The sequence below is a fragment of the Lontra canadensis genome, unplaced genomic scaffold (assembly GCF_010015895.1).
Source record: "Lontra canadensis isolate GAN:19392208 unplaced genomic scaffold, GSC_riverotter_1.0 scaffold69, whole genome shotgun sequence".
In the NCBI taxonomy this organism is placed as follows: domain Eukaryota; kingdom Metazoa; phylum Chordata; class Mammalia; order Carnivora; family Mustelidae; genus Lontra; species Lontra canadensis.
Genome location: NW_022631063.1, coordinates 6,787,786 through 6,802,386, shown reverse-complemented (window position 1 = coordinate 6,802,386; position 14,601 = coordinate 6,787,786). Strand labels below are relative to the sequence as shown.

General features: G+C 41.0%; 1 protein-coding gene across 2 annotated transcripts in view; it reads left to right on the top strand.

Annotated features, from left to right (window-relative positions):
• Positions 1-13,006, top strand: part of ABCB11 (ATP binding cassette subfamily B member 11) — a 94,496-nt gene extending 81,490 nt beyond the window's left edge. For both annotated transcript variants that reach the window (XM_032880385.1, XM_032880386.1), the window contains 7 exons: positions 88-291; positions 1,698-1,939; positions 4,357-4,513; positions 5,833-6,030; positions 9,359-9,565; positions 11,522-11,668; positions 12,508-13,006. In XM_032880385.1, coding sequence (XP_032736276.1) covers positions 88-291; positions 1,698-1,939; positions 4,357-4,513; positions 5,833-6,030; positions 9,359-9,565; positions 11,522-11,668; positions 12,508-12,708 — 1,356 coding nt within the window. In that variant the 3' untranslated portion in view covers positions 12,709-13,006. The remainder of the gene's footprint in view (positions 1-87; positions 292-1,697; positions 1,940-4,356; positions 4,514-5,832; positions 6,031-9,358; positions 9,566-11,521; positions 11,669-12,507) is intronic.
• Positions 13,007-14,601: the final 1,595 nt, after the last annotated feature.

The window sequence follows — 14,601 nt, the reverse complement described above, 5'->3', positions numbered from 1 at the left end:
TTTTTGTATAAGATTACCTTTTCACATAGTGGAATTTGGTAAGAGAGACTGTGTGTCTGAGATTGGTTCATTGCTTTTGGTTTGCAGGCAGCCGGCTCTCAAATCGGAATGATGGTCAATTCCTTCACTAACATCACTGTTGCCATGATCATTGCCTTCTTCTTTAGCTGGAAGCTAAGCCTAGTCATACTGTGCTTCTTCCCCTTCTTGGCTTTATCGGGAGCCATACAGACCCGAATGCTGACAGGCTTTGCCTCTCAAGACAAGGAGGCTCTGGAGATCGCCGGCCAGGTAATCTAGCAGACCCAATTTTCAAACTGCTTACAGCTCAGTGGCTGTCAAACCGTTAAGAATGAGCAGTACAGAGAGATTTAAGGAAGCCGTTAGCCTACAAACGTTCATCCCCGGAAGCCTCCCACTAGCCTTTTTTGTGTGTGCCTTGGCCGGAAGGCTGTGACAATGAAGCTCTGATGAGTGCGAACAGGTGTAGAGAAACAGCGGGGCAAACAGGGAGGGCTCCATATTCAGCATCCTCTCTGATGGTTGTTTTCTCCACATCCCAATTCGGTATATATATATTTTTAAGATATTATTTATTCATTTGGCAGACAGAGATCACAAGCAGGCAGAAAGGCAGGCGGAGAGAGAGGAGGAAGCAGGCTTGCGGGCTCAATCCCAGGACCCTGAGATCATGACCTGAGCTGAAGGCAGAGGCTTTAACCCACTGAGCCACCCAGGCACCCCCCAATTCTGTATATTCTTATTCACAGGAGTGGAGACTTCGTTTTTCTGTCTGCTTGGTTTTTTAGCTAAGTGGTTTCCCCAGGTCACGCTGCCTCCACAGAGAGGAGCTACCATCTTTTGAATGGCACACAGTTTGGGATTTTCACACTTTAGTGTCTGCTAGACTTCTAACAAATGTCTTTCCCAAAAAGAACTATGACGTACAGTTTAGGACTCGAATATTCTTAGTTTTCAGGAATGCACTTTTAAAAGTGTGTTCTAATGAGTATCTGGTTATCAGGTAAGTGGGGAGATGGCAGCATAGACATTTATCAGGTATAAAGAATCACACATACACACGCACACACCTTTACTCTTTTAACAAATTTACAGTTATCTAGGTTTTGTTTCTTAAGAGAGGGAATGTGAACATTGCCCAAGTAGACAAGCCAAGAAGAGTAGCCCACCTTTGCGCTCTTTTAGGGTAGGATATGCCAATTCCAAAACCGTGCTGATCTACCCTAACATACAGGTTGAAACAAAAACAGATTCATAGTATAGACTAAAAATCAACTTTATACTTATATAATATTTGGTCAGATTAATTTTTTAAGAAAATACAATCATATTTTGAACTCACATTGTTAAGTATCTTTTGTGTCGGGAAACATCTAAAGATATCATTTCAAACATTTCAAATACATTCACGAAAGAGCTAAAAAGCTTTCAAGGATCAGCGTGGGTGCATTTTCCGCCTTCTCTCTTCTAGAGGAAGTGGCAACAAGTCCATGTTAGCGTTAAGTAGAACTTGAGTTTAACCGTCTCAGGGTCTTTGTGTTCCCAGATGACGCCTCTGCCTCAGACACGTTCCGCCTTCGGCCATTTGCACCAGATCGAGTCCGCGTAGCCGCTGAAACGTCACGGGGGTAGTTACTTCTGCTCTTTTATTCCCAAGACTTTTTTCCACTTTTCAGATTACAAATGAAGCTCTGGGTAATATCCGCACTGTCGCCGGGATTGGAAAGGAGAGGCAGTTTATTGAAGCCTTTGAGACTGAGCTGGAGAAGCCGTTCAAGAACGCCTTTCGAAAAGCGAACGTTTATGGATTATGCTTTGGTTTTTCCCAGTGCATGGTGTTTGTTGCTAATTCTGCTTCCTACAGATACGGGGGTTACTTAATCCCCAACGAGGGGCTCCATTTCAGCTATGTGTTCAGGTGAGGACTATCAAGCCAAGGTCGTAAAAGATCAGCAGGCTAGGGAGGAATAGCCTGGTTCTGTAAGGTAGCCTTCGCTGCTTTAATGAACCATACCAACCTTGGTGTCTTCAACAGTTGGGATTTATGAGTTCTCAAGATTCTGTGGGTTGTCAGGGTGGTTCTTCTGGACTGGACTGATTCAGTCAGGCTTTTGCGTGTCTTCTGTCTGTCTCTGCATGGCCTCTCTAGCCGGTGGGCTTGTTTTCTTCCTATCACCATCTCTGCCTTCCCGGCACAGCAGAAGAGAGCAAGGGTCTCAGCATTCCAAGCACAACAGAAGAAAGCAAGCCCTGTTGCACTTTGTGAAACCACTTTTCGAATCCCTGCAGGCACCACATTTTCAAATATCTCTTTAGCGGAGTGAAGTCATACCACCAAGCCCAGACTTAAGAAAAGAGAATGAAAATCTGCCTTTGAATGAGAGGACCTGATTGTGTTTCTCTTTTATTGTCACACTGCCGTCACACAGACACTTCTGACCTCCAGTGGCTGTCCTACAGTTCAACTTAATTCTGACACCATTTATCAGGAAATGGCGTCGGATCTCACAGGTTAAGGGCTCTGTCCTGCAAGACTGAGCGTATCACTTTCCTTAGACCCTTCAGACACCCTACCTTTCCCAGAGGTTGGGAGGCAGGTATAGGATTGAAATTTCGACCGCTCTACCTGTGTGCTTGTTTCCCCTGGCAACCAGCCCCAGCTCTAGGTTGCTAGGGGCCTTTCAAAGGCACCTCGTTAACATAACCAAAGACACCTTGATCGCTCTCCAAATTTAGGAACTTCCAAGGATTTAAGAGCTCTGTGCCAGGAATGCTAGCCAAAGACCAAATAGATGCTTCTTACTATAATTCACAATATCACAGAGGAATAAAAAAGTCATATTGCAAAGGGATGTGTACAGAGTAATAGGATGAATGAACCATTTACAGTCAGCCATACTGTTGAACACTGAGAAAATCTAGAGGCCTTGGATTAGAGGGTTCTTTGAACCGTCTTACCTGAACTCTACTTCTTGCAAGAAGGGCACATTTCCAGCTGAATCCTGCCAGGTGGAGACAGCAAAGGCCAGGACAGGGGAATTATGTTCTTTTCTTATAATCTGTGCCTGCTCTTCTGATAAGATTAGCTTTGAATCCAGTTTCTCACATTTCTGGAGGTGAGAGCCAAAGGGTGTCAGGGTACAAAGGGACTAGGGGCACATGTATATGGCTGTTGTGTTGGGGGGCGGTGGAGGTATGTTAGAGGGATGAGGGGGAATGGTCTGAGAAGGCCTTGGGAAGACATTAGGAATAGTGGTCCCAATAGAAATCTGTTCTTTTGAGGTCCTTCTCAAGCTATGAGTTCTGTCTTCTTGCCTTCTATATTTCTTCTAAAAATATAGAAGTTTTTTCTCCTGCCCTGCTCAACCCACCCCGATCAGGAAAGCCTCTTTCCTAAATTTTGGCCTACTGAGAGCTGTGAAGCCCCAAATCAGAAATCACATACCGTTGACTTGTTAGTTTATGTGAGATATTTGAAGAATTATTTGCGCATATGTAAAAATTGGGAAAGTGTGGAAAATTCCCAACTTCTGGCTTCTCTTTAAAAACTGAGACATCAACTTCCACCATTTCCCATTTTGTTCCAGGTGGTTTTCATTGCTTCAAGCTTTGGGCTGGGCTCCTAGAGATGTTTGGGTTTGCAAGTCTAGCCTGAAAGAATTCCTGTTCATGAGCTCAGCAGTAAAACACTCTGCACATCACCCTCCACCACCACTGAGGCAGGCCCTCTGTGCATCCCTTTAACCGGAGCTCTCTCTCACCATATTAATCACTCCTGTATTCACACACCCATTCGCTCACTAATTATGCACCCCGTGAATATAGTTAAAGGCTGGAGAAGCAAGCAGACAATTGTATCTTTCCCATGGTGTCTGAGCATGAATGACATGCATGCTTGGTACAAAAGGATGCTTATATCACTAATCCCTGTCTTTTGCACACGTATCAGAGATTCAAAGAATGTTAGCTTTGGAAGAACTCAACCCAATCTGGTGATCTTTCAAGCCCCCTCTCTTCTTCTTCTTTTTTTTTTTAAGAAGTCTTTTTTTTCCCCAAACAAGTTTTTGAAAAAGGGGCTATCATCGTTAAAGCAGGGTTTGGAGGTGTGAATACTCCTTGTTCAATTCAACTTACCATTTTTACACAGGACTCATTTGCAAACTGCTAGACTCTCCAAGCCCCCATTCCCAGACAAGTCTAGGGAGACCTGCTCAAGGCCGCTCCACTCTTTCCTAGCAGAACCAGGGCTGCCTCCACCCCCCCAATGTCTGTCTCTTAGGCTGTCCTATCAACCACCCCACACTCTTTCTCTACCCGGTGTCTGCCCTACTGCAGGGTGATCTCTTCGGTTGTACTCAGTGCGACAGCCCTTGGAAGAGCCTCTTCTTACACCCCTAGTTATGCCAAAGCTAAGATAGCAGCTGCACGCTTTTTTCAACTGCTGGACCGACAGCCCCCAATCAAGGTGTATAGCAGTGCTGGTGAAAAGTGGGTGAGTACTGAGGCGGCTATAGGGGGAGTGGGGGAGGACCGTGCTTATGAGTGTGTACATGTGCGCAGAAGGGCCGTTGGGGCTGGTCAGATGATACCACTTCGCTTTTCAGTTCCTGCAGTTTATGGATTCATTCATATGCACTCAAAGTGCACAGACAGTAGATTTATAAATGTAAAGGAATGAAGTAAATTAGCATTACAATTATTCATAAAGCTGGCATTTGAATAAGGCAATGATATCCAGTGAATGCTAAATTCTGTGTAATGTAAAACACACTTAGTTCCAGAATGAATGAAGCTGGATGTCTTCTGAAACCTACCCAACCACCGTGTTTTCTACCAATGTTCTGGCACGGGATGTAGAAAAACCAGTTCTTCCTGTCCAATAACATTGATTTAATGGTTTTTTTTTTAATTTTATTTATTTATTTGACAGAGATCACAAGTAGGCAGAGAGGCAGGCAGAGAGAGAGGAGGAAGCAGGCTCCCTGCTGAGCAGAGATTCCCGATGTGGGGCTCGATCCCAGAACCCTGGGATCATGACCTGAGCCGAAGGCAGAGGCTTTAACCCACTGAGCCACCCAGGCGCCCCTGATTTAATGTTTATCTAGGTTCAAGTTTTAGCTCATATGGAACCCCAGAACACTAAGTTGATCTCAACAAAGTATCTTTTCTTCTGATGGTTATCACAGGTGTTTTTTCATCATCCCTGCCTTTTTTTTTTTTTTAATATTCCAGTGTGCTCAAGAGAGTAAAACAAAACCAAACTCTAGTAAAGCTGAAATTCAGAAATCTTTGTAAATTGGTCAAGTGACCCATTCCTCCTGTTGTTATTAAATGTCTATCCCTTTCTATAATTCATGATTCAGATAGTACAAATAATGGCGTCCACCTTTGGATGGGTGCAAGTAACTTTCTGAGTCGTTGGAAGCATAATGCTATTATTTGAAATCTTCAGGGGGAGCACAACTGTAGGGGTTTGGACAGTTCCTGGCCTCTGCAATGGAATCGTATCTTCTAGTCGTTTTTTTCCATTAAGAATGTCAAGGAATGGATGACGAGGAAATCCCTTTAGGTTAGAATGGGAATGAGAGGTCTCACATCTTTCATTTCACTGCTCAAACCTCCCTTTAGCCTCTACCTGCCAGGATAGGGAACAGGATGCCATTTCATCAAGTGGCTGTCTTCAGACTTTGCACTGTGGTTGCATGCTATTGAAGGTATCTGAAACAAGGACTTAAAACTCAGAGTTAGCTGCATTTTCAGTACTCTAGGTTCTAGTAGGAACCTCTATAAGTCCTATCTTCCCATCCACAGGACAACTTCCAAGGCCAGATTGACTTTGTTGACTGTAAATTTACATATCCTTCTCGACCTGATATTCAAGTTCTGAACGGTCTCTCAGTATCAGTTCGTCCAGGTCAAACACTGGCCTTTGTTGGAAGCAGTGGTTGTGGCAAAAGCACCAGTATTCAGCTGTTGGAACGTTTCTATGATCCTGACCAAGGGAAGCTGGTAAGCAATGCAAATGCCTCGGAGAATTTTGCTTTCTACTGAGTGTCTCCAACCCCTTCAACGTGGTTTCCAGATCACACCTTGCCGGACTCACTCTAAAATGCTTGCCTTGGACACTTACCCCTATGGATATTTTCCAGTTTCAGTCATTTGCTGGGTGACCTGATTCTACCTCACACTTTCTAACATCATATTCTTTCCAGTTCCAGATGGCCTGCTGACCAGTTACACAAAGCAAACTGGGCACACAGCAAAGCTAGAGATGAGTGTGTTTAACCGAAGTGTTCACTTACCTGTAAATGGAGCAGAAAGTGCAAACTAATCAGGAAACTAATGACCGTGAAGGGAAAAACTGATGGGGGTGATAAGGAACGGAATGATAAATAAGCAAGGGGAGAGGGGAGTGTAGTACGAAAAATCTGACAATCCTGGTTTGAGAAACTCACGTCTCAATGACATGAAGAACTCAAATTGGTAGTTCTGTGCCGTAAAACTTTGGCAAGGAGATTTGGAAAAATTGGTGAACTGCTTTGTTGCTCATTTTCCAGAGCATTTCTTCTCTTTTCTACCCTTTTAATTTTCTTTCTTTCCAAATGATATATACAGAGGAATACAAAATAAAATAGGAAAGATTTGTGATAAAAAGCATCCTGTTATTCTACCCTTTTCCACCGCTCCCCATTTCTCTGCTCAAAGACTATTTTTAACTACATGATGTTTTTAGATCTTTCAATGATTACCTCAGTGTCTCTACATAATAAGATTATGCTGCTATTTCACGATTTAACAAATTTAGATTCTCTGTTGATTTATTCTCAAGAAATGGAAATTTAGCTTATCCTTCCCACTCCCCTTCCCTTTATGCATGTCCTCCCAAATAGATATATCACTTTAAACATTTCCTCTGTTTGTAAATTTAATGAATGTAATTCTGCTTCTTTTCCACCACCTATAGATAGTATCTCTTGAATTCTCATTTTCTGATATGAGGTCAGTACTAATTCTGTTTATTTTCACCTCTTCCTCCCTCCTTTTATTTCTCTAGTCCTAATAACTGTACTTTTATATTATCAAAATGCAAAACAGTATTATTCTGTTTATAACATTTACTATCTTTCAGCTTTCACTCTAGGCTGACTCTAAAAGTTAAAAATCTACTAACAACTTTTGTTATGACTATGCAAATATTGTTCATCCCCTAGTCAAGTGGTGAGTTAGGTCAGCAGTACATTTTCTTTCTTGATCCTTTTCTGAAAGGCTTTCTTTTTTCTTGCATCCTCTGCCTTTATATAAAATTTTTATATTCTTCCAATGTCTCTATCCCTGCCTTTTCTGAGGGAACTTCTTTTTTCTCTCATGTCTATCACTGTCTGGATTAATTACACCTTGTGGCTGCCAAACAGTTGTCACCCTCTGAGGTTCCTGCCAAGTTTTCTTGGATTAGATCCATTATTTCCTAATTCCATATTGTCTTCTTTCCTGGGTTTCCCTTTCACTTTGTTGGAGTGCATCCACCAGTAGTTTTCTAAAAATGATTCAGAGGCATAGGTCTGAAAATGTTTTATTCTGCTCCACACTTGATTGGTTGCTTAATCCTAATATTTTGAAAAAAAGCCTTTTTGAGTTCTGTAGGTAGTATAATCTTCATTGCCATGAGGACAGGTCACATTAAGAAAATAAATGCTGAAACTCAAAGGAGGCAACTAAAGAGTCCCCTGCATAAAGCAAAACAAAGAAACAAGTGAGCAGATATTGGTAGAATTGAGGAAATTATGCAAATAAGGAGAAAGAGTTGATTATATATAATTTATAATCACATTATTATTAATTTTCGGTATAAAGATTTTAATTTGCTTCAAAGTAAGTAGTGATTGATGAACCTAGAAAGCACATCACACTGGGGTCTGATCTCTGAAAAGAAGAGGGTCTAATTTCCCAAAATGTCAGATCATCCTATCACCCCAGGTTGACTGTGAACTATGAGACATACAGGGACCCAAATACATATTTGAGCTTTCCAACATTAACGTATACATTAAATATGTTTCTCTCAATGTGCTCAGTGTCTGTCCTGGTCATAGGTAGGAAACAATGCACATGACGAAATCAGCATGATTCCTTGCATCTCATAAACACAATACATTTTGTTGTATCATTGTAAAACAATTCTGTGAACCTTTTTCAAGTAGAAAGATACCAACTTTTATGCAATTTGTAAAAATTGTCTTTGTTCTTAAGAAAGCTACCAAATGCAGCTTTCAACATTTTCAACATTAAATTCCTCTGATATAGAGTACTGTCTTAGGCCCTCTGGGAGATTCTAAGAGCATGAAGCATGTCTTCTGCCTTTTGGGGGCTTACAATACTAGCTCATGTACAGTAATTAGCAAACAGCTCCCGTATGTAATTAGGTATTAAATTGTGCTTTGCAATCTATAAGTACTATGGAAAATGAGTAGAGGAAGATGAACAAGGGCTAATTGCTGAGGAATGCCCTACATTTTTTTCCAACGAATGTTTGCTTTTTCCATTGATGAGAATTTAATGAAAATATAGCATGTTCACAACATTTAACGAATCTTTTTCTGAAATCATAAGGCCAAACAATTTACGGTAGTTTTAGACATATCATAACTTTACTGTTTTAAGGCTTTTAAGTGAAACAGCTCAACTGGTAGATATTTGCGTTCCTGTACTTGAGTGTCTTGCCCATGAATAGCTAGAACACAGATTATTTTTTCTTCACATGACAGCCAAAAGACTGCCTAGAATGGTGTCCTTGCAACAGGAAATTCATTATAAGTTTGTTGACTGACCAAGTGAATAAATGTACTCCTTTCTTACTTGGGTCTGTTATCTCCTGTTAGTATCAGGAAAATAAAGGAAATAAAGGAAAATAAAATAAAGGAAACAGATTTAATTCATATATAGTCCAATAGCTTTACATAGAAAAACCCCTTTCATAACCTGTGGAGTCTCAAAATGGAGCAATTCTTCATACTTGTAGGGGATATACTGCACCAAAGTCTAAGGGAAATTTTTCTTGACAAAATAACTGTTCTGAGTGACTTTCTCATTTGCACTGCCTATAAAGCTAGACTTTGGAAAACAAACAAACAAAACCATAATACGATCCTAACTCTGACACAACTCCTGACACATATTACCTCCAGAGGTCAAAGGAAACATAACTTACTTATTAGACTCCCGGGATTTTTTCTCTCTTAAGCAAAGCAAATGTCTTGTATAATACTACCTCTAGAATATGAACCTTCCTCACTGCTGGGATTCTAAAACTTAATGCTCTGCTTGTCCCCTCTATTGGCAGATGATAGATGGGCATGACAGCAAAAGGGTCAATGTCCAGTTTCTCCGATCGAACATTGGGATTGTTTCCCAGGAGCCAGTGTTGTTTGCCTGTAGCATCATGGACAATATCAAGTATGGGGACACCACCAAAGAAATCCCCATGGAAAAAGTCATAGAAGCCGCAAAGCAGGCGCAGCTGCATGACTTTGTCATGTCACTCCCAGAGGTGAGGACTAGGTCAGAGTCTTTCCCTGTGGGAAACGGGGATGGGTAGAGGTAGAGGGGCCAAAAAGTGTTATGACTGTGACTCAAGGAGAGGGTCAAAGGCAACACGAGTCATTTCCTGGTGCCCTGGGATTGCCTCTGTCTTTTAAGCAAAAAATGTCCTTCATCAACCTACTTTTTAGTGTTTAGTGTTTAGTATTATATTATCCAGTGCAAAAGATGCCATGAAACTTATTGTAAATAAAGCACAACTACACTGAGCCTCCGAGGAGCAAGGTGGGAAACAAATCCTGAGATTTGGAGCAGGCAGAGGTTTGAACTCAAACTCTGCCACTCCCTAGCTGGGTAACTGTGGCACAATTTCTTATCTTTTCTGAGACTCAATCATTGGCAAAACAACATTAAAATGGGAGAATACACATGATAGCCATCCAAAGAAAGCTGCTGCTATTATTATGGTCATGGTCATGGTCATGATGGCATCACTTGGCAGCCTCTTCTGTGCATGGTGGGGGGAGTTGCACCTGCCTTCGTGCTTCTCACTTTTCCAGAGCCAAGTTTGAACTTAGTACAATATGGACTCTGCATTTTTCCATCCACCAAGAGCCTTGTGGGGGTTTCTCAAAAAGAAAACTAACACGTGGAAACAAAATTTTAGGAACCAAACTTTTAACCTTTTCCCCCTCTTTTAAATATCACTGGAAACTTGCTTTTCTTTGTAAGTGATTGTTTCTGAAATTTGTGCTCTTATGGTGGGCTTTTTCCTTTGTTCTTTTTCACAAGGGCTCCTAAGTCTTAGCCTGGCTCTAGCCTGGGTAACGTTAAGACACAAGCTTGTGGAAATTACTGGTTGTTGTGTTCTGAATGAAGAGCAAAGCTCCTGTGTTCCTTTGAGATTCCTTTATTCCACAAATCTTTGCTGAATATGTTCTCATTTTGTGGGAGACAGAGGCTTGGAGGTAATTTTGGCCTCTTTCTCATATGGACTTACCCATCATACCCTTCACTGAGCACTGTTTCTCCACTAGGACAAAGCAGGCTGTCAGGAATCTCTCTTGGCTGGTTAGCATTTTTCAGGAGGCAAGGGAGACAGGGAGGAAACATGCTTGTTGTGGAAGGCAAGGGAGAATAGTGGTCAAGGGCAAAGTCTCAGAAATAAGACACACCTGAATTTAGAGTTCACCTTCACTGCTTTGTATTTGTTTGTCTTTACACAATCTTCTTACCTGTCTGTGCCTAAGTCTGTAATCTGTAAAGTAGGGAGATAATTATTTCTGTGAATGTTAAAGGATCATCTGCCTGGACTAGTTAACACAATACCCAATGCATGGTAAATATTCCATGAATGTTAACTATTTTTTATGTAGCCATGCCAGGCATCTAGCTAGGGATTTTCCTTTATAACTTCACCTAAAACAACAAATATATGAATTAGTTATTAATGTCTGCATTTACAGACAAGTTGGCTGCTCAAAGAAATTTAAAATAATGTGTTCATGCTCACAGAGTTAGTAAGCAGCAGAGTGGGAATTTGCACATAAGCTTGTGATCCAGAATGATGCCTTTCCAGTAAGAGGATGGACCAAAAGATCTCTCAAAGGGCCCTTGCATTGGTAGGATCATTCCACCTTGGAAAGATCTTCTAGATAAGGGTTTGGAAATCAGGAATCTTAAATCACAGAGATCTCATAGACAGGGAGAAAGAAAAAAAAATACAAACCTAAAATAAATGCAGAGAAAGGGATATAAAATCCCCCAGTTTCCCAACAAACCCCGTATTTTTCTTATATCCCTAAATGGACTTGACATCCTTTAGAGAAGGACTCATTTATTATTCCCAATTTAAAAAAAAACAAAAAAAATTGTTTAAATCCACGGCGAGGTCATTGATGTAGGCTCCATCCAGCATAGGAACAATGACTGTTTCTGGGTCTCAAACTTACCATACCTTTTCCAGAAATATGAAACTAATGTTGGGGCCCAAGGGTCTCAACTATCTCGAGGAGAGAAACAACGTATTGCTATTGCTCGGGCCATTGTTCGAGATCCTAAAATCTTGCTGCTAGATGAAGCTACTTCTGCCTTAGACACAGAAAGCGAAAAGGTATGTATTGATTTTCTAAAGTCGTAGATCATTATAAATGAGTCTTTTGCTATAATACATGCCCTTATAAAAAGGCACTCTTTTCAATTTTCTGATTCATTGACGGTACAAATGGCACTACCGGGTGGAACAAAAGACGGTAGTCGAGGGGAAGTGAGGCAAAATGAGATTGTTTCAAATAAAAAAAGGCATTTGAATTTTAAAATAAGAATTCTTTTTAAGACTGTCTAGGCTAGGTGACACTTTTCCAAGGGTAAGTAATTAGCTTTCTTAAGTGAAATACAATAATCTAGGTCATCGGTTGGGCACTTCATATTTTATAATTTCAAAGTATTGCAGAGCTGGTAGACAGTGTACAACACAAAGTAAGAGGTAGTGTCCAATGTGCAGCGTGCATGAAAGCAAATGAAACCGGGCAAAGCAAAATTACAAAATTTACCATTTATAGTGAACTCCTTAAAAATCAGGGTTCATTTGGAGAGAACCAAAATGCCCTCAATGAAGATCAGTATCCAGAGTGACCACCTAACTGCTACCTTACATGGTTTCCTTGGTTTCATTTTTGCCAACGAGACCATCAAGTGTTTTAAAACTCCAGTGACCTCTAGTTTGCTTCATTCTTGCTTCACTGAAATATCCCAGCCTGTAGAATGCAATTGAAATCATTGATGCCTTGCAGTCAGCAAATACGTGTGCCATCTTTTCCCACCTGTCAGGGTTTAACCCCTGAGAATCGCAATGTTACTCACATAATGTTCAGCAGAATTCTTGTGATGTGCCTCAGTCTGTAATGGCAACAAACATGTGTCTTTGCATCACTTTCCACCTTCTCTTTGCAGACAGTGCAGGTCGCCCTGGACAAAGCCAGAGAAGGTCGGACCTGCATTGTCATCGCTCATCGTTTGTCTACCATCCAAAATTCAGATATCATTGCTGTAATGTCACAGGGGAGAGTGATTGAAAAGGGGACCCATGAAGAACTGATGGCCCAGAAAGGAGCCTATTACAAACTCGTCACCACAGGAGCCCCCATCAGCTGATCTGATCCAAGAACTTCATGTACAGATCATGCACCAATGACAGGAGAGCCAGGTTTTTTTTTTTTTCTTTAAGGAGAAATGATTATATTTTACTTTTACAGACATTGTCATATGTTGGGATCCAGGTTAATTTCTAATGACCTTCAATAATATCTTAGTTTTTAAAATGTGTATATAGAAAATGAAAGAAACTAGGGTTAGTATGAGTGAAAATCCAGTGTCAAACAGGTGCTCAGCCATTACCCAGCGGCTTTCTCCATGCAGAAGCCAGTCCCAACTACATGGGAATTAACGAGAAGTCAGAACAAATGAGACTTTGGATTCCTCAAGGGCAGAGCACCATCCTTTGCATTTTTAAAACTTCAGTGTACACAGAGCCCAGTGCACTTATAATAAGCAGTCAGTGAGGATTTATCAAGCTGGACCAGGATCCTGTGTGAAGATAACAGGAGGACCAACAACCAACTATTTCTTCACTTAAGTTTTCTTGCAAGTGAAAGCAGATTCATTCATCTCTAAGAATGAGGATAGGTAAAGGAGGGCTTTGATACTCTGGATACTCTCAGGCTGGGAGAGGAAGAAAGGGGCAAGTATTTGCAGGGACTTACCAGTTAGGAGTGTGGATTTATAGATTCAGGGTGTAGTAGGTGGGTGATGACGTCAACATTTACTGCACTAGAATCTGCCAGTGTGGCTTTTTTTGGTTTTGTTTTGTATAACACTATATGAAGCTGCAGCAAAGTAAAATGCACTGTTTTCATTTCATGAGTAGACTTTGAAGAGACAAAGGACAGCAGCCTGGGATAAAGACTCTAACCCAGGTTTTTAATCCTTGTCACCACCCTCCACATTGGTTGCCCCTGTATGGAAACAGAAGTACACACTCCTTCTGCAGCAGGATGGCTGCCCTTCAGTAATTCTAGCAAAGGAATTGGGGATGGATGGGGAAGCTCATTTGCACTTAGAGACACAAGTCACTTTTGAAGGGGCAGCTGAAGACAAAGGGATTGAATATGAAGCTATATATGAACAGAAAAAAAAAAATCCAGCTCCCTCCTCTTCTGGCAGGAGTTTTTAGGAGTACCATCTGGGGAAACTGGCTAATCCAAGAAAAGAGACTATTGGGGCAGAGATCCTCCAACGAAACTCCCCAATCAGATTACTCTATGGTGAAGCCCACTGCCGGCAACACGTACCCCTTGGCTTTTCAGTATCTCACTCTTCCATAGGAATAGATTGTTGAGAATCACCAGGCACTGAGGAAATATTTTAACACAAAAATCAAAATGACAGCAATAGAATGCCCAGAACAAGGATATTAGAGGTAACAGAGCCAAAGCAAACGTTTGGAAAACATTAAGAATGGCAATAAATTTACATAATGAGATGAGAAGATATTCCCATCTATTTAAATAAAAGCAAGAGTTCATTAAAATGAACATCCAAAAAAATAAAAAAAATAAAAACCACAAAAACAAAAAAGAGCTCTTGACAACAGAAGTGAAAAATTCAGTAGCTGTTCCTATCAAGTTGTCCTGCCATCAAGATGTCTTCCTACTCTATCTCTTTCCCAAATGTCCTCGATGCACACATTTTTTTTCCCATGGCCAACAAGTGAAATTGTGCCTACAAATTAAGCCTGAGCTGTTGTATATTGAAGTATATTATTTATGTGTCTGTCCCATATTTCCTGGTAAATAACCATAAAGGTGGCTTAGTAAGTTAATTAGTTAGGTCAGAAGAATTGATGGTTGCCAAGTCAGGGAGGGAGGGGGTGGAGGACAGCACTCTAGTTAAGTCATGAAAAATGGCAGGGACAATAACATTGCAGAATAAAGATGCCTGCAAGAAGGAATTATATTTTTCAGTATGCATGTGCTCATCCTGTAATAC